Source organism: Ostrinia furnacalis, unplaced genomic scaffold (assembly GCF_004193835.3).
Source record: "Ostrinia furnacalis isolate ACB-3 unplaced genomic scaffold, ASM419383v2 OfSCF7556, whole genome shotgun sequence".
NCBI lineage: Eukaryota > Metazoa > Arthropoda > Insecta > Lepidoptera > Crambidae > Ostrinia > Ostrinia furnacalis.
In genome coordinates this window covers 468,896-496,150 of record NW_021137795.1, presented here as the reverse complement: position 1 = coordinate 496,150, position 27,255 = coordinate 468,896, and the positions used below count along the sequence as shown (strand labels likewise).

At 36.8% G+C, this 27,255-nt stretch overlaps 2 protein-coding genes across 2 annotated transcripts; one reads left to right on the top strand and one right to left on the bottom strand.

Annotated features, from left to right (window-relative positions):
* Positions 1-352: 352 nt before the first annotated feature.
* Positions 353-27,113, bottom strand: Nadsyn (NAD synthetase). Its single transcript, XM_028321646.1, has 13 exons — positions 26,972-27,113; positions 15,543-15,698; positions 15,212-15,467; positions 14,874-15,019; positions 14,039-14,288; positions 13,494-13,698; positions 10,829-10,975; positions 10,562-10,710; positions 9,536-9,691; positions 4,314-4,528; positions 3,644-3,866; positions 2,710-2,886; positions 353-1,375 (listed from the first exon to the last, which is right to left on the bottom strand). The coding sequence occupies exons 2-13, from the start codon at positions 15,686-15,688 to the stop codon at positions 1,223-1,225; spliced, it is 2,223 nt and encodes a 740-aa protein (XP_028177447.1). The 5' UTR covers positions 15,689-15,698; positions 26,972-27,113; the 3' UTR covers positions 353-1,222.
* Positions 20,019-26,574, top strand: Nna1 (Nna1 carboxypeptidase). The gene is made up of 17 exons (XM_028321640.1): positions 20,019-20,708; positions 20,908-21,083; positions 21,160-21,312; positions 21,613-21,857; positions 21,926-22,072; positions 22,142-22,400; positions 22,485-22,649; positions 22,721-22,836; positions 23,302-23,461; positions 23,543-23,862; positions 23,938-24,061; positions 24,149-24,226; positions 24,402-24,581; positions 24,659-24,807; positions 25,226-25,402; positions 25,538-25,708; positions 25,939-26,574. The coding sequence occupies exons 1-17, from the start codon at positions 20,474-20,476 to the stop codon at positions 26,246-26,248; spliced, it is 3,165 nt and encodes a 1,054-aa protein (XP_028177441.1). The 5' UTR covers positions 20,019-20,473; the 3' UTR covers positions 26,249-26,574.
* Positions 27,114-27,255: the final 142 nt, after the last annotated feature.

The window sequence follows — 27,255 nt, the reverse complement described above, 5'->3', positions numbered from 1 at the left end:
TTATATTATTATCTCCGGAGTCATTTTCAATTAATTTTAAAGTAAAGATTAAAATAGATTAAGATAGTTCAAAATCTATAGGCAAAAATTTTGTGAAAGGTTGAAAACGAAGCAACATCAAAATTAGTGTTACTAGCATGAATAAATATTTAATTTCAGCTGTTTCGTTAAATCCTAGGTTAAACCGTAATATTTATATTTGAGATACCAAAATGCGTTACTAAATTATATGATTTACGCATATTATGCGTAGTAATATAAGTGACACGTAAAATCATGCAATGAAAAAAAAAACAAAATATCAAAAATACTATATTATTTTCAAACACACAAGACAAAGTTTAAAATACGAGCATGTCAAAAAGCACTCGAACAAACATACACTGTTAAAAAAAAAGTTGTGACATAATTACATAATTATGTATATTGACGGTATTTATTTAATAAGTCGTAATTTTAAAAGTAGTTGTTTGTTCAAATTAAGACTGGCTCTTATGTGCTATACATATTATGTATATTAAAATGATTAAAGTACTTTTTAAAAAAGCAAAAAAGTTGGATTAAGTTTCTTTTTCACATTCAGAGTTGTTGTTGTTATCATTAATTAATATGAATATGATAAACAAAATTCAAATGATAACCTAATCCTTGAACAGACAGGTTATATTTATTAAAGTCATTAAGTAAAAAAATCTTTTCAACTTTATTGCCTGAAGTTAGGAGCCAAACAAAATAGTTTTTGCTGAGTCTAACCACGGGTTAAAACCTAAAATATCGTGGCACTACACTTTCAGGGGCGCTATACATGTTTAAGCGAGTTGGCATAACGTCTGGACATTCGGTTTGACCGCCCAATTCAGAGTAATCAGCTTAGGTATAGCGCCCCACAATGATGTTTCAATCCAATAGACTAAGAGCTAGTGAACGCCAGACCTACGTCGTTATACCAAAAATTCAGATTTTTATGCATAATATTTGGGCAATGATTATAAGTTTTTTCCACATCAGCCAAATAGTTTTGACAGTTTTTTAGGATAGCTGCCAAAGCCACGATGACCCAAACTTCATGATTCACCAGCATTTTAACCTATATTGGGAGCATACGCTGACAAACTTTCAGCTTTTATAAAATGACGTAGGTCTGGCGTTCACTAGCTCTTAGTCTTCAAGCATACACAAGCAGTAAAAAATGATGAACGACACACAACAAACAAGCAAGTGACTATATTAGCACTCCTTTCCTACGCATATACAAGGGTGCATTCACACTGGGCGCAAGTGCACTACCGTTATTGGTTTTACCGAGCTCTTGATTTACTTGGCTACGGTCGCCGTCTCGCAGCGATCCGCGTTTGTCCTTTGACATTTGCGTTACCTGAAAAAGAGCAGCGATTTTAAATTGAGAAATTACTGATGAATTCATAAGGCTAGGCAGTCAATATTTAAATTGGAAATATAGGCGAAAATTCATCAAAGATACATCACACATATCAGTTCTGACACAACTACTGGTGTAATGCGAAATATTTTTTCATACATACTCTATGAACTCATCCCCACTAGTCAGTTTCAGTGACGACACCGGCAATGATAGACGTATCACTGAAGCTCTGTGAACTGAGTACTGACATGTGTGAATTAAATCACTAACGCAACACTGAACTGAGCAAACACGTTGACGAAACTGTGGCTTCACTGATATGTGTGAATAGACCTTTATGCGTTTAAATGTGACAAACAAACAAAGTTACTTTCACAGTCTGCCCACTCTCCCCTTGGTGGGTATAAGTGGCGACTAAGGGACAAATATGCGAACATCAGGCCTCCGCAATCCGTCTGGCCGTGTAGGCAAAAATTCTCTACACGTCTCTAGAAAATTAGTAGGTCGTGTCAGTGGACACTAAATTATCTGATGAATATAGAGTGTGGTTTTGTAAAACAACGCCCATCTCAGGGGTGGTAGTACACATGAAAATAATTACAAAGATCATTTATTCACCGAGACAAGGTAATACAACAAGGTAGATGTTACAATAGTTATACAGTGCAGCTTATCTCACCAGCAAGCTAGTGTGTGATTATTACATTTTTTTTTATTGACCCATGCATAGTTAAAAAAAATGAGAACTTTCCAACTACAAACAAAGAACAGATAAATTATTTGAATTACAATTATCAATAAAGATAATGTCAGTACAAGAAAAAATAAAATTAAAATTTAACTATTATTTTAGTAAAAAACCTTGTTCAAACCTCTCCTAAAAGAGAGAGCGAGGGGACTGACTGATTTTCCTGATTACATGGATTTTTTTTTTAATTTTTTTGGCATCAGTGTCGTGAGTACTAACAACCCAGAGATGGGCGTTGTTTTACAAAACTACACCCTGTATTTTGTCGTGATAGCAGTAAACATCTAAAGGAGATCTGAAGCCTGAAAGCCTCGTTGACGTTTGACGTTACAAAAACGTCTCATGCCGCCTAAGTTAAGCACTAGACTTAGTATTTTTTACTTACCGCATCATCGATGGCCTTGAACTGCCAGTTCCAATGCACGCGGTAGAGGAACGGGCGATGGTCGAACCGGTTGTCGTCGGGACTGTAAGTCTCCGCGTGGTACGAGGGTGTCAGTACGGTCATCTTGTGTCGGTTGATCGCGTAGCACCGGAAGAAATGCTTCTGAGATAAGCGACCCATAGTTTTTTTACTTACCGCATCATCAATGGCCTTGAACTGCCAGTTCCAATGCACGCGGTAGAGGAACGGGCGATGGTCGAACCGGTTGTCGTCGGGACTGTAAGTCTCCGCGTGGTACGAGGGTGTCAGTACGGTCATCTTGTGTCGGTTGATCGCGTAGCACCGGAAGAAATGCTTCACCTTCTCAGCGACCTGGTTCAAAGGAAATTGGATCGTAAAGGTAGTATTAGCGAAACCTAATAAGCTGAAGTTTATTGCGAAAATGAATTGCGTATTTTGCATCGCCTAGGCTGTCTGAAGCCAAACGCTGTGTTAAGCGGACGCGGGCGCGGGCTCATACAAAATTGACCCGTCGCAGCGTCGCGGGCCCCGCCGCGAGTCAATGAGGGCTATCGTTTTAGCGCTCACCAGTTGGCGCCACTGTAGAGTAAGGTCCTGTCACTTGCTAGTAGCGAAGACAGTGGCGCCAACTTGTGAGCGCTAAAGTGGTAGGAGGACTATCGTATTTGCACTCATCAAGATGGCGCCACTGTAGAGTAAGGTCCTGTCAATCGCCAGGGGTGCCAACTGTTAAGTATAAAAACGATAGCCCTCATTTTGTATGAGCTTATCTACTTAACTTTACTTAAAAGTTACTATAATTACAATATCGACTCTCAGACAAGTTTTATAGCAAGAGCTCCAATATTTATTATTCATACTCGTTCTTAGGCACATGTAACTATGGGATTACTGATAAAATTCATCGGAGAAAATATTTGTTTACATTATTTTTATCGATAACCTTCGATTTCAAAAAACTCTACGACTCAAAAGATTGCGTTTAGAATATAACGTTATAACATCCTTAAGAGACCACTAGTTAAAAAAAACTATTAAAAACTTTTTTCTACAAAATGACACAAATTATTACATCGTCAATCAATTAGTAAACTACTTCAATAATTACCTCTTGGGCCGTGCATTTGTCGCTCCAAGTGTGAACCAGTTTGTGGAACATACTGAAGGGGCCGCAGTGATGGGTCTTGCGCAGTCTCCCGAACTCTGACAACTCTGCATACGTCATGCCCATGTCTTGTTCGTCAGTTTGCGTTATCTGACCGTCAGTTAGCGGCTCTAATTCCGCAGTGGGAGGCGCTTGGAGTATTTCCGATAGTGAGGGCAAGAAGAATCTGGGGGGAAAATTGGTTGTTAAGTAGCAAGTCCAATTAGGACCTTAAGACGAGGTGATAAAGATCTAAATTATGGTGAATTATAATTTGACATAATTTCATTTTACCTTAAATAGCGATGGAGCTATAACCTCTAAGGCCTTCCACCGAGGCGAGGTAAATGAAGCGATTCTATTGGTTTTTTACAAACACATCCCTCGCTACGCATCTCTGGTGGAAACGCAGCCTAATCAAGAAGCGATATATCTTTTGTCATAAAAGTCAATTTTCTGCAAATAGGCTTTTAAGAAGCGCTTTTACACGTCCCAGTTTTATTTAACCCTACCACTGCCTTGAGACAGTAAATGGGCCAGCAAAAAGAAAGTCATACAACAACGTAAGTACATGCTAAATAATTATATTCCACAGGCTAATGTGATAGAAAGAACTAATTCCATTTTAACTTACCGGCTTTTAGCATACTGAAGGAACGCCTTAAGGTCGGTCTTGGATATTCCTCCTATGGGGTTGACGTCTGCGCTTGAGCAATCGTACTTGGTCATGTAGCCTCTCAAGGCTTCGTCTACGTTGGACGAGCCGAGTACGAGTAAGCCGCCCGGCCGGCCTCGCACCCATAGCATCAGCTGAGCAAACAAGTACGATAGCACCATCCGTAAACGTGCCTGTAAGGTAAAAACATTTTCAAGTCTAGCCTTCAAACTGTTTTTGAGTTGACATAGACACAGAACTAACCCAAAATTTCACACTAATGCAACAACTCCTGTACAGTGTCTTGTATGTTACGTCTAGTGCTTAAATCCGGATTTGGACAAGGACTGAATATGGGACACGGGCGTTAGACAATGTAAGAATCTGCATAGGTTCAGCTTCGAAAAGGGGCACAAGTAACCACGAAGCGAATTGTCGTATCAGAGCTAAGAGTCTTGAGGAAAAAATTAAGTGCCAGTATTTGTGCGTCGTCCGGGACGACTCGTCCCACAAATGCCTCTTTCATAATACTTTAATTGACACAAAATATATTTATTAGAGTTACACAATATCGAGGATCGTGATCTCTGCTCGTTATGTGAATTGACGCATACAATGACATTCGACTGTTCTAAAACTAAAGATAGTATTAGACCTTGTTGCTTATAGGTGCAGTTAAAAAAGATGTCCTCGTAAAAATATTCAATTCAATGACGTCAACTACCCTATACAAATAAAATAGGCGTTCTTGTAAACAAGGTTAAGAAACAGTAATAAATATAACATAAGGTATTTATTTAGTAAACAATTTATTGTAAATTGCTAAGTTCGTATACGTGATGTCGTAATTGTCTAACACCTTTTTAAACAAGAGTGACGCAACAAACTATAATTATTATAAAAAAACATGTACTAAACAATCGAATAGCAAATTAGTTGCGTATTCATAAACGTTCGACACAAAATACATAGCAATTAATTACATTACAAAGACGTCAGCGCACCTATGTCAATAATTCGATAATATGCGAATTAATTTAAATATTCTAGTTGACACAGTTGTTGTACAGTAAGTTTACTTTGGATACCCATTGTTAAAGAAATTCGGTGTTTATTAACCGATGTCAATGATTCATTATAATTTGATTTACATGGTTATTTTTTTATATTTTTTTACATCTGGCGATGGTCGATTGTCACGTTGCTTCAAGGTAAAAAGCAAAGCGAATGAGAAGTGGGCTATAGGTAGGATCATAAAGATACCTATTTGGCGTTGAATTTGAAGGAAATATCCCTTTTATCACATAACCAGGATTTTTAGGCACATAAAATTCATTTTATGTATTGGAATGAAGGTTTTAATTCTTAGATGCATTTTCAACCGTCATGTTTCGCTTTGCAACGAAGTGAAGTAATTGCACAGAATAAGTAATAGTACAGGTACAGAAGGATTACTCCGCAAGACCATTTAAATAAATGCGAGTCTTGCTACGACGCAATACAGTGGAATTCAGCTCGCACAGCACTACGTACCTACAATTTTATTCACCTACAAGTTTTGTCTCTTTCTATCGCGTGCCTCTGAACTCTTCTTACGCTGTTAGGGTTGCTGTCTAGTGAAAAAATATTAATCTACTTATTTGTAATGAGGTACGTATGTAGGTAAGTATGCATTCATTATGGAAAACCTTGGGAGATGCCTTTGTCCAGCAGTGACGCATTCTGAGCAGTAGTCATAGTAGGTTAGGTTCCTATACTATCCTAAGAATTATTGATTACCCACTTGGCAAACATACCTTTCAGCATCTTTGGGAAGCGAAAAAAAAAGATGAATCCGGTAGATTACTTTTCGAATTTAAACACCCGAACGCCGCACAATATTTCTTTCTCTTTATGTCCATTTTTAAATAATACTTCGATCATAGAATTATAATCATACTACAACACACGCCAGCGTCCTGACGAGCGCGCGCGTGACACTCGACTGATTTATTACTCGCCGGCGGGGCGCGTCGCTGTAGGTAATTATCGGATGTACCGCGCGGAGTGAGCCAGGCCTGGTAATTGTCAACCTTTGAGGTTATAGAAATGTGAGTTCTAAGATGTACAAGAGTTGCATAAGTGTGAAATTTTCCTGTCTTAGTGAGCACCTACGTTCTAAAAGGAACCCCCATGCAAAGATTCCTAGCACTTGTAGTTTCCGAGATTTCGTGATAAGTGAGTGAGTCAGTGACCTTTCGCTTTTATAAATATAGATTTTCAGGATTACCTGTATATTCTGTAAGGCCAGATTCTGCCTAGCACAGCCGCCTTTGCTCCTGAATTTCGGCACGAGACCAGTGGCAGTTGTGAAAATGCCAATTACTGCGCTCACGGCCGAGTCGATCATGATAGGGAAATGGTAGCTTCCTATTTCACTGGCGAGCTGAAAAATAATTCAAGTAATTTTTGTTACTTTTTTATCAGTAAGAGCAGCTTTGTTTCTTTCTTGGAATGGGTATTTACCCATTTCAAGAAGCGTATGCGCAAGCGTAAGTCTTTTTAACATCTCCAAGCATGTAAATAGGAACAAACTCTAGTAAGGTGTTCCCTACACCTTACTTTTTGTTCCTATCTAGTTTGTTCAGAAATAATTTTTCAATAGAACTTGGGACTGACTTAAGTATGACAATATAAATTAGTAATGTGATATTTGCGATTGATTTCTAAGCGCAGCTACTAGCGCCATCTCTCGTTTCTTCATGAACTTTTCAAATAAAAAAACGTTAAAAAATTAATATACAATCAGAGTCAAATAGTTTGTGACACCCAAAGTAGCAAAAAGTTCGCAACTTGTCATTGTTACAATTGGAATAAGGTGAAGTTCTCAACTTTTTGGCCACTTTGGGTGTTACGAACTATTTGACCCTGACTGTATAAAAGTTTTATACCTGCGAAGCTCTCTGTTTAGTCTCCTGACTAGAATTCTCTGAAGCCATATAGCACGTCACTAACAACCTATTACATAGTTCCATAGGATCTGATGGCGTGTAGTCAGACTGGCAGAGGATCTTCCGAACATCGTACAAAACTTGACTCTCTAAAAATAAACACAAAATTAAAATTAGAATCAACTTACTATTTGTGGAAGGTCTAGACGTTCTATTTATCTAGCAAGGACAGGTCTAAGCCTTGTGTAATCTGACGTCACAACTTACCTCCTTTTTGTATTGCGTCACAGATCTGTGTGCACATTGAAAATACGATGCAAGCGGTGCTCGTGGAGTCTACACCGCCACTTAGGGGCAAGAAAAAGCCTCCTTGCCCTGACCTGCGGAGGTAGTCCCATAGCCAACAAGCTGGGCCTGAAATATAAAACATGCCAATTTAATCATGTCGACGAAGTTATTCAGCATAATTATAAAACTGCCAAGGTCTATACGACAATTTTTTCTGCAAACTCGCATTGTCCCAGAAACCATGACTTTAGTGACTTTTCTACACAGCAACAAATACAACAGTGCGTTTAATTGAAACATTTTTATTACATGTTGGCGCGTCGGATTCTCTGTAAGCCTTCAAGCAGCTTTCTAAATAAATAAATTCATTACATTTCAAATTTTTACTGTGTTAGCTACTATCTCTTAGTTTTTATATTTGCAACTGTCCACATTGCATGCCGTGGCAGCCTTTAATTAAGACAGCACTTAGTTTTAAGCACTTTTAGTTATAGTAATTTCATGTATGCGTGTTTGTCTTGTTGGTTGTCCTAATAAATTAAACAAAAAATAAATAAATAAAATAAATAATCGTAAAACTGCAGGAAACAAACTCAACCTAAGGGATGGTTATTTATTAGTTTATTATCTATCACGGAGGACTATTGTGGATTAATTCTAGGAAAATAGATGAGAAAGAAATCTGCTATTGAATATAAGCCTTTATTATACGAGGGCTGCACTAAAAGTATCGGGAATGGAATATTTCCACTGTTCCAGTCATATTAAAATCTATTTAATTGCAAACTCCAGGGTTTTAAAAATCGTATACCATTTATTTATTNTATCAAAAATTTTAGCTTTCTCCAGTAACACTGGTATTATTATACTGTGACTCATCAAAGTCATCATTGTCAAAAATATTGACAAATCGAGAACTGTCACGGCCAAAAAACTGGCACGCGTCCGTCCTCCGTAAGCGCCACCGCGCGACTGATTGAGATTGTCCAAGCCGTCATGGGCGATTTTTTCCACATTTTTTAACATAGTAACTAAATAAGACGCAATATAAAAATTTCATCCGTTAAAAGCCCTCAAGTTATTTCTAAACTTTAGTTTAGTAAAAGATTCAGAATCTCAAATCGTTTATTTTAAAAATAAAACCATTATTAGAAAACGAATAGAGGTAACTTTGGGAATTTATTCTATCGAGTCAACTTCATCAAATCGTGTTTCCATCCGTTAATAGCCCTAGAAAATATCCTCAACTATGCCCAAAAAAAATCTTAGCCTTTTATTTTACTGTTTAGTACCTCAAAAATGAAAAATGAAAACCTCATTTTCGCCATTTTCACTGTTACCCGGCCTTAATTACATTACAAAGACGTCAGCGCATCTATGTCAATAATTCGATAATATGCGAATTACTTTAAATATTCTAGTTGACACAGTTGTTGTACAGTAAGTTTACTTTGGATACCCATTGTTAAAGAAATTCGGTGTTTATTAACTGATGTCAATGATTCATTATTTGAATTACATGGTTATTTTTTTATATTTTTTTACATCTGGCGATCGTCGATTGTCACGTTGTTTCAAGGTAAAAAGCGAAGCGAATGAGAAGTGGGCTAAAGGTAGGATCATAAAGAATTTGAATTTGAAGGAAATATCTCTTTTATCACATAACCAGGATTTTTAGGCACATAAAATTCATTTTATGTATTGGAATGAAGGTTTTAATTCTTAGATGCATTTTCAACCGTCATGTTTCGCTTTGCAACGAAGTGAAGTAATTGTCAACCTTTGAGGTTATAGAAATGTGAGTTCCAAGATGTACAAGAGTTGCATTAGTGTGAAATTTTCCTGTCTTAGTGAGCACCTACGTTCTAAAAGGAACCCCCATGCAAAATTTAAGACTCCTAGCACTTGTAGTTTCCGAGATTTCGTGATGAATGAGTGAATCAGTGACTTATCGCTTTTATAAATATAGATTTTCAGGATTACCTGTATATTCTGTAAGGCCAGATTCTGCCTAGCACAGCCGCCTTTGCTCCTGAATTTCGGCACGAGACCAGTGGCAGTTGTGAATATGCCAATTACTGCGCTCACGGCCGAGTCGATCATGATCGGGAAATGGTAGCTGCCTATTTCGCTGGCGAGCTGAAAAATAAGTTAATTAAGTCATTTTAGATCAACACTTTTGTAATCAGTAAGGCCCAGAACACACGGTGAAACGCAATTGCAACGAAACTGCAGCTTCTAGTTACTTTTGAGTTGCATATAAGTTTCTGCCATAGATTCCGTTGAGAGAACACAGTTTGAAACCAGTTTGAACCAGAAGTTGCAGTTTCGTTGCAATTGCATTTCATCGTGTGTTCTGGGCCTAAGAGCAGCTTAGATGCTATACGATTTGTTTCTTTCTTGAAATAGTCAAATGCGCAAGCGCATATCTTTAGTCTTATCCAAGAATTCCCTAGACCCATACTAGATTTTGGACAGGACTTGGGACTGACTTAAGTATGACAACATATAAATTAGTAATGTGATATTTGCGCTCAATTTCTAAGCGCAACCACTAACACCATCTCTCGTATCTTTGTGAACTTTTCAAAAAACAAAAAGCGTAAATAACTAAGATATAGTCGGCGCAAATAGTTCGTGACACCCAAAGTAGCAAAAAGTTCCAAACACGTCTTTCTTTATAAGGCTAAGAACTCATGGGGCGATTTTCAACCCGCGCCCGCGGCGGTTGCGGGCCCGCAGCTTCTGTAGAATGCAGATACTATGTAAAAACTAATGCACAACTCAAGACGTGGTTTTCGCCCGCAACGGGCGCGGTTTTAATCGGGTCCCGCTCGGCAGTTTCCGCCCGCGCGAAAACCGCCCGATCGGCGGGCGACCATTTTGTACCAGTGACTTAGCACGCGGCGCGTTCTTAGCCTAATAGGAATAAGGTGATGTTGTCAACTTTTTGGCTACTTTGGATGTTACGGACTATTTGACGCTGACTGTATCATACAAGTTTTATACCTGCGAAGCTCTCTGTTTAGTCTCCTGACTAGAATTCTCTGAAGCCATATAGCACGTTACCAGCAACCTATTGCATAGTTCCATAGGATCTGATGGCGTGTAGTCAGACTGGCAGAGGATCTTCCGAACGTCGTACAAAACTTGACTCTCTAAAAATAAACACAAAATTCAAATTAGAATCAACTCACTATTTGTGGAAGGTCTAGACGTTCTATTTATCTAGCAAGGACAAGTCTAAGCCTTGTGTAATCTGACGTCACAACTTACCTCCTTTCTGTATTGCGTCACAGATCTGTGTGCACATTGAAAATACGATGCAAGCGGTACTCGTGGAGTCCACACCGCCACTTAGGGGTAAGAAAAAGCCTCCTTGCCCTGACCTGCGGAGGTAGTCCCAAAGCCAACAAGCTGGGCCTGAAACATAAAACATGCCAATTTAATCATGTGGACGAAGTTATTCAGCATAATTATAAAATTGCCAAGGTCTATACTACAATTTTTCTTTAAACTTCACCAACCATGACTTTAGTGACTTTTTTACACAGCAACAAAATACAACAGTACGTTTAATTGAAACATTTTTATTACTTGTTGGCGCGTTGGATTCTCTGTAAGCTTTCAAGCAGCTTTCTAAATAAATAAATTACTAATCGTAAAACTGCAGGGAACAAACTCAACCTAAGGGATGGTTATTTATTAGTTTATTATCCATCACGGAGAACTATTGTGGATTAATTCTAGGAAAATAGATGAGAACCTTTAGAAATATGCTACTGAATATAAGCCTTTATTATACGCCACAGCAAGCAACTCTGTGTTAGCATCAAACAGCGCGTGTGAAATGAAGCGCACAGGCAAAAGCCATATTACAAATATACAAATTGCATCATTCAGTCTTCAGACGCTCGAGTCGATATTTTTTAACTCCACCTATATGCTTCTGATTAAATTCGTTGCTGTAGCGGTGGGAAAGTGTGGTAGGACAACTCCCGTTCAGTCGCTCGACACTTACCTAATTCGATTTCTTCTTCTGGCGTCAGATACTTCCAGTCTATCGGTGGGCTGGTTGTCAGGTGTACGTCATCGTCATCAGACAACGCGAAGGGAACGGTGATACGCGGGAACGGCTTGTTGGACGCGGCCAAGTGTGATCGGGATCTAATCTGAGTTCTGTACGACCGAATGTCTTCCAGGTCTATTGTGGCTGTTATTACCTCCTGTAAACATATGAAATGTTTAAATAAAAGCGGGATTTAGATATCGTTCCACTAAACTAAATCATAATACAAAAAGTACGTACTATAGCCTATATTAAGAATAAAATAGAACTTGAAGGTAACAAAGATTTTTGTTATTTTGGGAAACGAAGCAAAAGCCTTTGAGTCGAGAAAGGCTTACGATCTCTCTTTATCTATGGAATACGAGGCGTTAAGAAAGTGAATACTATTCCATAATCTGCTTACATTCAAGAGAATAAATCTAATATAACTATTAAAATTGTTCTGCGAAGAACACTCCCAATTTATCTAGAACCCAATGCTACCAACAGTCTTCGAATGAGATCATATTAACAAAAAACTTACAACATCGTGCAGGGCAAACTGCAATCCCCTGCTAACAACCTCTCCATTCACGGCGACACAGGAACACCCGTTGAAGTAAATCCTCTGTCCGTCGCAGCCTCTAAGATTGCTGAACAAATAAGCGCCACCGCTCTTGAAAGTGGCACTTTTGACCAGGTCTACGGTGACGTATGCTTTGCGCAGTTCCATGTAGCTGCCGGAACCGTTGGCTATGATCTCTACGCCGTCGAGGCTTAGGGGGATGTGACGACTGGAAAGAATAAGGTCGAAATTAAGGAATGAATTGTGAAGCTTAACTGTACTTTTTAGCACTACTGTACAGTAACCTTTACATCTACTACAGGGTGGAAACGATGAGTGATCTCACTCGGTTATTTAGTAACTATACACGATATTGAAAAACTGGTTACTGATCCTGAAAGTGCCTCACGAGCTCTATCAAATAATAGGTTACAGAATCAACTGGATCTATCCGAAAATTGAATCCCACCAAAAACATTCTGTAAAAAACTAGCCAAGTCTCGATGGAGCTGCTTGTTTATCTCTAAAAAGTAATGAAATCTAGACAAAGTCGTGCCAAGTCTATGGTTCCTTACTGCGATTTCTTTATTATTATAGTTAATGTTGTGTGACTTGGCCGTTGAAGTGTACAAAACCAGGTGCTCTATGACACCATTGCACCAATCTGTCGCCAGAACCGCTATCCATTGATGATGGAAAATTGCCACTTGGAAAACGTTGATTTAATAACCAGANCCGCCGCATCATCCTCCATCACGACAATGCGAGTTCTCACACCGCGCACAGAACAAAAGAGTTTTTAGAGCAAGAAAACATAAAATATTAGTCCATCCGCCGTACAGCCCCGACCTAAGCCCTAATGATTTCTATACTTTCCCTAAAATAAACAATAAATTGCGTGGACAGTGATTTTCATCACTTGAAGAAGCTGTGGAAGCCTACAAAACGGCCATTTTGGAGACCCAAACTTCCGAATGCAATGGTTGCTTCAATTATTGGTTTCGTGTATGGAAAAATGTGTCAAATTTCGCGGAGAATACTTTAAAAAGCAATAAATACATTTTTAAATAGTAATGTTGTTTCACTTCCTTGATTCCCGAAATTTTCAGTGCCGCCCTCGTATGCCACAGCAAGCAACTCTGTGTTAGCATCAAACAGCGCGTGTGAAGTGTTAAGACCTACTTATTACAAATATACAAATTGCATCTTTCAGTCTTCAGACGCTCGAGTCGATATTTCTTAACTCCTATATGCTTCTGATTAAAATCGTTGCTGTAGTGGTGGGAAAGTGTGGTAGGACAACTCCCGTTCAGTCGCTCGACACTTACCTAATTCGATTTCTTCTTCTGGCGTCAGATACTTCCAGTCTATCGGTGGGCTGGTTGTCAGGTGTACGTCATCGTCATCAGACAACGCGAAGGGAACAGTGATACGCGGGAACGGCTTGTTGGACGCGGCCAAGTGTGACCGGGATCTAATCTGAGTTCTGTACGACCGAATGTCTTCTAGGTCTATTGTGGCTGTTATTACCTCCTATAAAAAATCAAATATTTAATTATAAGTTTCGTTGCACTAAAACATAATACGTCTTATAGTCTGTATTGAGGATAAAATATAATAAAACTTCGGTGCCTAAGCATTTTTTTAATTCTGGGAATCGAAGCAGCACCTTTGAGTTGGAGTAAATACTAGTCTTTAATCTTTTGGAACACAGGGCGTTAGAACAGTGAATAGTGTTTCATAATCTGCTACATTCGTAAGAATAAGTCTGACATAACTATTTTTATTTTTCTGCGAAGAACACCCCCAATTTATCTAGAACCCAACACTACCTTCAAAACAGTTTTCGGATGAGATCTTAATAACAACTTACAACATCGTGCAGTGCAAACTGCAATCCCCTGCTAACAACCTCTCCATTCACGGCGACACAGGAACACCCGTTGAAGTAAATCCTCTGTCCGTCGCAGCCTCTAAGATTGCTGAACAAGTAGGCACCACCGCTCTTGAATGTGGCACTTTTGACCAGGTCTACGGTGACGTATGCTTTGCGCAGTTCCATGTAGCTGCCGGAACCGTTGGCTATGATCTCCACGCCGTCCAGGCTTAGGGGGATATGACGACTGGAAATAATAAGGTCAATCAAAATCAAAAATATTTATTCAGTTTAGACCACAAGTGGCACTTATGAACGTCAATAGAAAATAATAAAAAAAGAAAAAGGTAGCCCTTATATTAGGTAGCCCGTAGGTCGAAATTAAGGAATGAATTGTGAAGCTTAACTGTACTTTCTAGCACTACTGTACAGTAACCTTTACATCTACTACAGGGTGGAAACGATGAGTGATCTCACTCGGTTATTTCGTAACTATACACGATATTGAAAAACTGGTTACTGATCCTGAAAGTGCACCACGAGCTCTATCAAATAATAGGCTACAGAATCAACTGGATCTATCCGAAAATTGAATGTTTCCAGGTTCCTGAAATTTAGTGATTTGCTCAGTTGAGCAAAATACTATAAGTTAATCAGGTTTTCAATACCTGATAGATCACAGTACTCGATAACAGGTCGATAAAAAAAGCTTTCTTTCTGTTTGGTGTATGACCTCTTGTTCTTAATTCAATAAGCTAATAAAAATGCCAACAAACACAAAGTATCAGTCAGCTGTATTCCATGTCATGGAAAATGAAGACAGTATAAGCACCTTTGAGGGTTCCACAGTTCTTCGCAAATTTCGTATCCTATGCACGTGTCTTTAGTCGCGATCACCGCATCTCCGATAGGCACCGTAGTCTGATTCGTGATTGCTGTTATCATTCTAGGCAAGTAGTAATCCTCTATTTGCCTTTCCTGAAAAATAAATATTATTACAGTCTTCAACAAATCTAATCAAAATGCATGAAATTATAATTATATGGTACGACCAAAAAAGAAAGGAAGTATGGATAAGCCAAAGACTTTCAAGGCTCTTTTAATAACATAAATTGCCTTGCTATGAAAAAAGCGCATTCTGTTCTATGTCTTGAAACTTCAGTCACTTACTTTGGTCCAACATGAAAACCACCTGGACTCCCTGTAGTTACCATCCTCGCAAAGCATCATCTTTGGTCTGATTAACAAAATTTGTTTGTTGAGGAATGCTACGCGACAATTGTAAGTCACATTTCTGTGTTGAACTGGCATGCCAACATCTATCAGCATATCCTTGCAGGTTGGCGACTTTAGTAATTCTGCTAAAACCTGCCAGCTATGGAGGTATGTATCTGGCTCGTGGAAATGATCTTCGCAACTGTACCCACTGAAAAATAATAAAAGATGACGTCAAGAACATGATTTCGAACGATAACTGCAAAAGCTAATGGATGTTACTTACCATACTTCCAATTCAGGACCTGTGCGATATAACGCGTTCAGTTCTTTAGCCTCCTGCACGGACTGCAGTATTCTATTCAAGTTTCCTTCAAAATCTAACGCCCATTGATTGAGTGTGCACACAGCTACTGTTACTTTCCGACCCATCTTGGGGAAGCTTAAACGAAGATCGTATCTGTCAGTTACAAAGTTTTACTACACCACAAATTGAAAGTCATTGACTTATGAATATTGATAACAACTTACAATTTGTACGGAAGACTACCTATCGTGCTAGAATCAAATACGAGCTTGTATTTCCGATGCCAGACATGAATGATATTGAACACAGCAAAACTACTTCAGAACTTCGCGATACTTTTGTTAACACTTGTTAGGCAAGTCCCGCTTACTTTTACAAATGAGTAAGTATAACATTTTTACAAAATTATCGCATACATACTTAGGTATTATTCTTATATCTAATATTCTTATCATTTATTGGAAAGTCTTGTTAAACCTGATACAGAATGAAGCAAAATATTGTGATACAAAAACAACAAAAGATGAGTATACCTAGCCTATTCGTATTGCATTAGAGCCATAAGTCCCAGAAGTACGCCTATTTACAAAATATACAATACAGCAACACCATCAATTACAACGCTATCTTTGGGAAACTCATAAAACTTTGCCAACCCGAAAATTATTTTTCTGTAATCAATTTCAAATTTTCTTATCTACGACCTTAATCGATCACCTCATAGAATGCAAAAAACAATTTGGCAATCTACTATGCCTGATTTTTAGGCAGACATTTTTTAACAAAGCTGGTTTAAAAGAAAAAAAGCTTTCAAGTAGAGTTCATCGACAGAATAAGTATTTCCACAGAAAGCATTTTTTATTGTTCTACCAAGAACTAATCTATGGTAAAATAGGGCAATAGCAGTTAAAACGATAATTCGACGTAAATAATCTGGCACAGCATACGAAATGGGATTCATTGATGAGTGACACAAGACAATAAGGCGTACAGTCTGCTAGGAAATCGATCCGCGCCAGCCCGTGCCACGGGACGGCCAATCACCTCGCTACCCTTACATTTTAGACATTTACGCATAGTAAAACTCAAAATTTGATGTGCTAATAATTCACAAATTTGACAACTCTGAAAAGAGAAAACTGGAGACACTGTAGATGCTGACTTATACAGGAATAACCCTGAGAAAAATTTAACTATCCCCTTGATTGACTATTCTCATGTAAAATAAATGAGTAGATTCCAAAAAAAAAAAAAAGTTAGCTCTACATTTTTACTTTACGATTTGAGGAAAGGTCGAATCGAAAAGGTCGAAAGGGAGCAATTTAAGATGATTTGCTTTACGCGAAAAATCTTAAGACAAGGCGCTAATCAGTATTTATCATACCTGAGTTATCATCACAAACATTATGTACCTACCCTTAGGGCATGTATTCAACTGGGATTGTAATAAATCGCGTGACAAACATACGTTATAAAATAAATAGTAAAAGCCCATTAAAAGGGTTTAACTCGACTTCGGTTTAATGATAAAGGATAAAGTTAGCTAACTATTATCTAAGCTGAACATCTTTCATCTATTTTCTATATTTTCATCATGACGCAGTTAAAAAAAAATTACCTACGAAATTATTTTAATGTTGTAAAAGTGTTAAATTGTAGGGAATATTGTTTGGCGATATTAGATAGGTACATAATCTAAATATATAAAAGGAGAAACTGACTGACTGACTGACAGATCAACGCACAGCCTAAACGGCTAAACGTAGGTACTTGAAATTTGGAAGGGACGTAGTTTAGGTACCGTAGAGGTGCACTAAGAAAGGAATTCCCGAAATTCCCACGGGAACGGGAATTAGCGGAAAAATCCTTTTGTATGAAAAATCTAAACCGCTTAAGTTAGACGCTTGAAATTTGGTGTGCAGGTACCTTAGTAAACTTAAAGCTTAGGTACATCAGGATATCGCAAAATTCCCATGGGAACGGGAGTTACCGGGAAAAAACATATGTATGAAAAAATCTAAACTGCGTGAGATAGACGCTTGAAATTTGGCATGCAGGTACCTTAGTAAACTTAAAGCTTAGTTACAACAGGATATTGCAAAATTCCTACGGAAACGGGAGTTAGCGGGAAAAAACATTTGTATGAAAAAAATCTAAACCGCTTAAGATAGATGAAGGGGGTAAAACGGGATCCACGCGTACGAAGTCGCGGGCGGCCGCTAGCTATCATCTATCTATCTATATAAATAAAAATGAATTGATGTTCGTTAGTCTGATTATAACTCGAGAACGGCTGGGCCGATTGAGCTGATTTTGGTTTTAAAATGTTTGTCGTAGTCCAGGGTAGGTCTAAACGGTGAGTAAATACGCGCGCGATATTGTTTTTCTGTGACAGACAAAATTCCACGCGGGCGAAGCCGCGGGCGGAAAGCTAGTAAATAATAATGCGGCAAAAATGCTAGGTAGTTTATAGAGATTGCTAAGACTTGTTCTATTTTTGTTAGGGTCACAGTAAAAGTTGATCTTATTCATTTTATTTTAAAAAACTACATGAAAAGCTTTAAAAACAACTACAGTGAACATTTATAGACGAGATAACGTCAAAAACATATAAGCAAATACTTCAAGCTACAAGAAAATACAGCAATTTAGCGAAATAAAGATAAAATTGTAAGTGACAAGTAGCACGAAAAGCAAATACGTTTATCTAGAAAGTGTACTAAAGAAACACAAAACATAGAAACACGTATGCAACATGAATCGTATCGTAGATTGAAAATTACTGCTTATTGATATTTCAGAACACTCATTACATTCAAAATCTTACCTTTGATCCAGCAAATGTGTTAAACTTTAATACGTAATAGGTATCGATTTTACAAAATATGTTTCCAAGGGAACGTGAAACACAACAGTGGACTCTATTTCTAATGCCATAAGGACATGGAATCAATGAATATCTAAAACAAATGGTACAAATGAACTTGCATTTTAATGTTTTTTTCACCATCTTAAAGTGTAACTTTTATGATATGACGTTCAATGCATTACACATAGTGTTAAAATGACTAGATCTGCAACTCTATTTTTTCGTAAGTAAGCTTTTTTGAACATTAACATGGTATAATATGGTATTTTTTTATCGATGCCAAAGGTTAAAAAAAACATATTTACGTTTTTCCCGAAAAAAATCAAGGCTTATTGCAAATTATCATGTCATTACTATCAGCTGCAATGTGCGTTTAAAAATAGATTTAGTATCGCGACGCAGCCCGCACGCAAAAACACGCATGCGGATACTTCGTGAAATTAGCTACATGACAATGATTAATGTTACGATAGCATAAAAAGCACCAATATTGAACAACACTGCAAATAAAATAATATAAGAGATAAAATATAACATTAAAATTCCCAATGGTGTCCGATTTAAAATCAACTTATGGACTTAGGTTTGTATAAAATTATGCAGTGAAATTACACAGAAAAGGAATAACTGCACCACATTTTTGATGCACCTTCCTATGAAACTAAAAAAAATAAACTGATAATTTCCAAAAACATTGCTGTTAGGTCTAAATCGCTTAATATAATGGTAAACGAAGAAAAAAGAGAGCATCATAGCTGGATGGAAATTGCATACTACTTAGTTGGAGAAAGTTCAAGTTATCTTACTTAGATAGAATTGTTACACAACACTGTTGTACATGTTATCTGAGATTTTACTTCATATTTATAGTCCTAGTTTCTCAAACCTATTAACATGAAAAAGCTCATTCGGTTTATCGTAAGATCTGGCGCTTCGCAAGTCTATGGCTTAAAGTTTTACGGTCGCGGCGAGGCCGCAGCGAAGTTTCCACATAAACGCTTCAACTTTCCTACGCTAGATGAAAGTGCAGTCACCTTTCAGGCTTTCTAGGGAACGTAGGTCTAGCCAGCTTACTGGAAAATGTTTTCGACTGACTCAGATTTCCCTTCGGAGAAACATAGACGCAATCTAAATATGTGGTGCTAGCAATTATCTTCGCTGTAACTGCTGTGAGTCACATTACAACCATGGCGAATATTTCCATCAAAATGCCTGGTATTCTTGTCTAGGCCTCCACCAAAGAACAATGGTATTTGCTGATACTTCAACAGACTCAAAGAAATAGAAAATCTTGATAAATACTAATAAATTATACTTGGATAAATTATATTGTGTTTTGAAAATAATAATGACGCTTCTACTAACGGAACATATAGAAATTGAAAATTTAGAGGTCCAAGAAAAAGTGGTTCAAATTGATGAAGACGGTGATGTCAAAGGTATGTAAATATAAATATTTCAATGACAAGTTCAAAGTTATTCGATCAGAAAAAAACTGTAAGATTAAACATCCCCAACAATTTGTAATTATAAGTCTCCAAAAACTAAAGACCTTTTTAATCTTGATTATTGGTCTGACCACCTATAAACCAATATTTGATTATTGAACTTAAGCAATATGAATAGTTTTCTGATATAATAATTTCTCAGCCGAATAAATCTAATGTGTAAATTTTCGGGTTCGTGGAACTCCATAGCGTGACTATCAAAACAACAAATAACTTCCATAAACCATCTTCGCCAATCTATCCATTTTATGTCTCCAAACATTTCCCTAATAATTCGCATAAGTCATGGTTTGACGTCACCAATCACCTGATAAGGTTTTATTCGATCGCACGAATTCGTGTTCCAATAGCCAAAAGTAGGAGCCCTTCAGTCAGTTTATTTCGGAACGTGGCGCGGCCAGGTTACCGCCTGCAGTAGATAATAACTCGACGAGCGATATAAACCGTACTGTAGCCATGGTGACACGAAGACTAGCGTCACAGCCGATAAGCAAAATAGTGTAGCGTTTAGGCTGTGAGAGAAACAGTTGCGGATGTTACTTCTAGATCCAAACCCTAAGATGTTATGGTGGAAACAGCTCGAATGCATCCAAGACAACGTCATGATGATCCAACGAGAGGAAGAACGTAGACGACAGTACATAAATAACACAACAGTCACTTTCACGTTGCCCACCAGAGATCCTGTGTTACAAGATAATTTTCTAATAGCTAATTTAGAACAAGTGAAATCGTTACAAGCTTCATTATTTCCTATCTATACCAAAGGTAAAATTCACAAATGAGTTTTTGTAATAGCAGAATGCCATATTCTTTATGTTACACTTAGAAATCGAAAGATGAACTCCGTAATCAGTTAGGGGAATGTGGCAAAGGTAGTTTTATTAGTTTTGCACTATCACGGCATGTGCAATCATCTAAAGTGTTATGTTATCCAATAAAATTTTAACTAGACTTATTGCTACAGGGACGTTTATTTCGAACTTTCTGCAAAATAACATCAAGACCAACCAGTTAGAAATCAATACAGATATAAGAACATTTCGTACGACAGCAAAGTTAAAAGAGCCCCGTGATTTGTTTGCATTACCCAAAGAACTCGACTGCCCCCAACAAGCACCAAGATGGCCTTCAGAGTGTCAAGTGAGTAACCCCTACTATTTATTACGCCACTTATTTACAAATTGCATTCGAGAAAAGTTAGGTTTGTTTTTTATAGGTGGTGGAAGAAAGGATACAGCACATAAGCTGGAATCCTGCTTCTCCAGAGCCATACTACATTCAGACAGGAAAAGAACTTAGGCCTCAACCAGTGGGCGAGGAAGCTGGCACAGTAATATTTCAATACTACCCAATGAGTGCTGTCAACTACGTAAGTTTTTTGCGTCTTACTCCACCTGAAGTTTCGCATTCGTTTACTACGATTTGCCATGGATCAATACAAGCATTATAAAATTTACATATGTACTACTTAGTGAAGTTGTTCAATGTCAGGGATGTCGTGGCGACATCACGTAATCTTACAGGCATATTTTATTAAACAGGGTTTGTACTTTGATATTAACACATAAAAGCCAATATGCTGGCACTTCGAGGTTGTGCGAGACAAGCAAACAAAAATAAACTTACAATTTAGGGACTCTATTTTTATTGGGCATAAATGTGTTTTTAGTTCAGTCGGTCAACTGTCGGGGGATCAAGATTATTTCTATCAGCGTGTGCCAGCGCAAGTCCCACTGCTGGAAGCGAGGACGAATTGCGCTTCGAATCTCGTTTCGAAAGTGGAAACCTAGCCAAAGCAATACGGATAACATCAGCCTATTATGAACTACATCTAAGAACGGACTTGTATACAAATAGGCATATGCAATGGTTTTACTTTCGAGTTACTAACACGAAAAAACAAATGATGTATAGGTATGTATTGAATAATACCATTAGGAAACGCCACCTCATGTTTAATTCAATTAATGTTACATTTACAGGTTTTCAATTGTAAATTTGTCAAAGGCGGAAAGCTTATACAATGAAGGAATGCGACCTCTGCTATATTCGACCAAGGACGCTCAATTACATTCAATTGGATGGAGAAGATGCGGTGATAACATCGCATATTACAAAAACGATTCAACGTAAGTCATACAACATTACGTGCAATAATTGTGATTAAATAAATTCACAAAACTTTTATGTATTTCCAGGTCTGAAGAAGAGGAGCAATTTCCAAGCTATACTTTGACATTCAATATAGAATTTCCTCATACGGACGATGCTGTTTACATCGCGCACTGCTACCCTTACACGTACTCAGATTTGCAAGAATACCTATCGAGACTTCAGGCACATCCCGTCAAATCAACGTATTCTAAGCTTAGACTTCTTTGTCGAACGCTAGCCGGTAATAATGTTTACTACCTAACTATTACTGCTCCGCCAAATCCCAATGAATTAGAACAAAAGGTAAACTAGTATTTTTAAGAAGATCTATCTCTAGTTATTTAATTAGTTGTCAACCTGAATAAATAAACTTTGCAACATTTGCAGAAAAAGAAAGCTGTCATAATAACAGCAAGGGTGCACCCTGGAGAGACGCCTTCCTCCTGGATGATGAAAGGCTTCATGGACTATTTGACAGGAGATTCTAATCAAGCACGAGAATTACGGGAAAAGTTCATATTCAAACTGGTTCCAATGTTGAACCCGGATGGTGTAAGTGGTCAGCGAGATATTGTTCACACACAAAATCATACTAGCGCTAAAATTGTTGTCTATTGTTAAAGGTTATTGTTGGAAACAACCGTTGTTCGTTGACAGGAAAAGACCTAAATAGACAATATCGCACTGTAATAAGGGAAACATATCCTCCTGTATGGCACACTAAAGTTATGATTCGAAGGTTAGTGTCCAGTAATGATATTATCAGGGTTCGAGGATATATATCAAGGGATATATATCAAGATATATATCGGATATATATCCGATATATATCAAGCCGGTTTTGATGATATATATCAACTTTTAAAATTTATTACTGTATTTGTGCTTTTTGACATAAGATTTTAATTTTTTTAGTTCATTTTGCCGTATTTCAAAGAAATTTTATGTTTTAGCTTTATTTCTCTGATTTTAAGTTTAAAAACATTGAAAACATGTTTATGTAACACTTATGTAATAGTATTCATGAATATATGGAAATAGTATGGCTTTCATACAAAATTGATATATATCAAAGTTGATATATATCCGATATATATCATAAATATCCGAGATTTTGATATTTATAATAAATATCGGATATTTTCGAACCCTGGATATTATTACAATGAAATTCAATAAGCTTCCGAACTTTATTTTTAATCAGATTGCAGGAAGAATGTGGAGTTGCTATGTACATAGATTTACACGCACATTCGCGAAAACATAATGTGTTCATTTATGGTTGCGAAAGCAGAAGAAATTCTGATAAACGTTTACAGGAACAAGTGTTCCCTCTGATGCTACATAAAAATGCAGCTGACAAGGTATTTTTACATGTTTTCTCCCAAAAAAGGAAGCATTTCTCATCGAGGATTATCATGTATGTAGAAGATTTTACTTTTCAGTTCTCTTTTGAAAACTGCAAATTCCGAATACAACGGAGCAAAGAAGGCACAGGACGGGTAGTCGTTTGGATGCTGGGAGTTGCCAATAGTTACACCATGGAAGCATCTTTTGGAGGATCAGAGTTGGGCAGTAGAATGTCGACACACTTCTCCGTGCAAGACTATGAGAGCTTGGGCAAAACATTTTGTGAAACTCTGTTAGATTTCTATGACGAAGATCCTGGCAAAGAGAGGCTCCGAACGAAAATTGTGACTAGACTCCTGAAGGAAGGATCCAATGCTGATGAGCCCACAAATATTGATTTATCAGATTATTCAAGGTCGGTAAATGGACCAAATAAACTGAGTATTTTTTTTCTTTACAGATGATTTATCTGTGCCATTCATTATTACAGTGACGAAGGAGATACATCAAGTAGTAGTTCAGAAGCTGGAGCCACTAGAGAGCCAGTGGACGTTGCTCAGCCAGCACCACCGCCTTCACCATTATTTCCCGATATTAATAGAAATATTGCAGGGGTAAATATGAACCAAAATATTACTTTTAACCAATTTTCTTATATTAAACAGTTAACGAAGACGAATTAACAAACGTTTTTCTTTCAGACACCAAGAAGACCTCGTCCAAGACTAGAAAAAATCAAAAGAATAGAAAAGAGAAATCCGAAAAGAGAAACATTACAGGTATCATGTACATTTTACATTGTTAGTAGTACCTACTTTGTTAAATAGGGAAGTGATCGCTATTGGAAACGATTACGAAATTAAATCTGTAACGAATTTTGTTGTACCTACCTATTACTTTGCCTGTACTTATATTCAACGAGATTCTATTCAAAGTATATTCGTTTGTTCATAGGTTTCAAGGGCTACAATAGACTTGACTTCAGATGCAATGACTGATGGATCATCCGATGGAGAATCAGAAGAGAACCTGAGCCCAATTAGAAGAGTACATAAATTACTGCATTCTACAGAAAAACCCAAACCAAGGAGAAAAAAGAAAATGCCACCTGAATTGAAAATAATACCTGCACCGGTAAATATTTTCTACATTAATTTACTATAACATAAATGATACTGAATCAAAACTTATAGAAAAACTTTTGGTTTCAGACAAGCGACGAACCGTATCATTCAGATCGTGAAAAGAAAATCCCAAAAAGTTCAAGACCTCGAAGCGTATCCATGTTTAACGAAACGACAGAGAAACCCAAACTAAATCCTGCATCTTGGCATCGTTTTAGATGCCTTCCTCCGCCAAAGTAAATAATATTATCTCCACATATATTTTTCACATATTCTTTTCATACAACGTGTCCCAAAATTCAAAGATAAGCCGGCGCTGTAGGGTTAAATGGTCATGACAACTTTAGGAAAAAATAAAAAAAAATGTATCTTAATTTTTTTTAAATTACACAATACCTAAATTATGAATCTTCGAAAATTGGCACCCTTTTTGATATTTTCTTCAAATGTTTATTCATTTGTTTGTATCGGCAACATAAGTCCTGCTGTCCACACACTACTCTTAAAAGGCCCAGAATTTTTGCAGTTTTTACACAAAAAAATGACAATTTTTTTTTCTTATTTGTCCTAAAGTTGTCATGACCATGTCCACCTTACGGCGCCGGCTTATCTTAGAAATTTGGGACACGATGTATAATTTCATTAACATTTTAGGCATTTATCAGACATTAAAAGCAGAAACACTCAACCATCAGAATTGCAAGTAAAACTAAATTCATTAAAACGGAATATATGGACTGGACTGCAGACGGAAGAGAAAGGGCCCTTATCATGGGGCATTTCTAGTTTTGCAATGAATTCTTATTTCACTGATAGTGAATCTTTGCTCAGGTGAGATATAGCAGTACTACATTTTGTCCTGGCTAGTTCAGAAGCCGTAAATACATAGTTCATTCATACAAAATCTAAAAAATGTAGTAGGTACCAATCTGTCACCATTTTCTAATAAAAATTGAAATAATTTAGGTCCTGTTCCAAAAAATTAGAAGAACTAGAAGGTGAAAAGAAAAAAAGCAAAGAAGAGAAGAAAAAGAAGAAATCTAAGACCAAGAAGATACCATTAAAAGTGCCAAATACTGTTGAAGATATTTTAGAGCCCTTAAGTAAATTGCCAAAGACATTGAAAAAGAAAGGAAAGTGAGTAAAATATTAATTTTAGGACTAAATAATCAATAATTGTACTTATTTAAAATCTTATTAGCAATTATTTTTTATTTAAACTGTTAACATGCTGGTAAAGGAATACTAATTAGACACTATTATTCCCACTTCAAATACCTAAATAACTATATTTTCACTACACATAGTATTTTAGCATAATATCAATAAAATATGTGTTAATAAAACAATAATAAATTCTTTCACAGATTAAAACATTCAAAATCAGAAAATTCCCAATACATGCATAATCCAAGCTTTACTGACATACCAAAAAATACAAATGTACAGAAAACCAGTCCTACAGATACAAGACAATCCAAAAGCCGCTTCAGAAAAAGTGCATTTGTAACAACAGCGATACAAACGAAGAAAAGTACAAAAACAAACCGCCAGGTGATATCGGACAACACAGACTCAGATGACTCAGTACAATCAATAAAAAAAGCAAAAAAGAAAACTAAGAGCACAAAACCAAAGCTACACAAAGCTGCCTCTGAAAGTAAATTTAAGACGTAATGTATGTGTAAATGCCAACATAAAATATATTTAAAACTTTTACTGATAACCCCAGAAGAGACTTGCCTTACTTAAAAATAGATGTTCTTATTACTGTGCACAGTCTTTCCAGTATATTGTATAATGATAATGAGACAATTTATGTATATAAATAGTTATCTATGTATACTTATAGACCTAAGTATAGTGATGTATAATGTGCAAAATTTTGTTAATGGGTTGCAGTACATTGCATTACATATCAAAAATTAACTGTGTTAAATACATGATCGTCCAGATAACTATATATTATTTAAAAACATGAATATAATAAAGTTTTAAACTGAATGCAACAACACAAAGCACATGCAACAAAGCTTTGTAACAACATTTGTAGACTTTCTAATAAAATGATTTTAATCATAAGTGTGTTTATATTGTTTTATAACCTTACTGTAACAGAAAAACATTCATAGCTTGATGTTTTCGATCATTTAAATTACCAGTAGATGCTGTAGTCCGTACTTTTATTAGGAATGATTAAATTGATACTTACAGTTTATTAACTATAAACAAAGCCTTTCGCTCGGTTACAAAAAACACAAAAACGTGTTACATAATCAGAAAACATGTATTATGTACTTACTGGGTAAATAAATGCTTAATTTAACCCCAATCACCTAAGTAATCTAAAAATCTTCAAACAAACAATACAAAGAAAAGATTATTATACCAATAACTTACTGGATTGATACGCCACAGTTTCTCTAGTGATGTTATAAATTATTGAACCAGTTCTATAAACTTTTTCAAGAATTATTACAAATACAAATAAAAGCAAAACTTCTTCAGTTTCACAAAGTTCATTGACACATTGAACTGTCAAAAAAAACGTTTGACAACGACAAGTGAAAATTTTGACATTTTGTTTCTTTTTGTCTTTTGTAAAAGTAACAGACTATCACATAATAGCATGAGCTCACTTTATCTAGCATTAGCTCACTTAAATTATTTTTATTGGTTTCTAG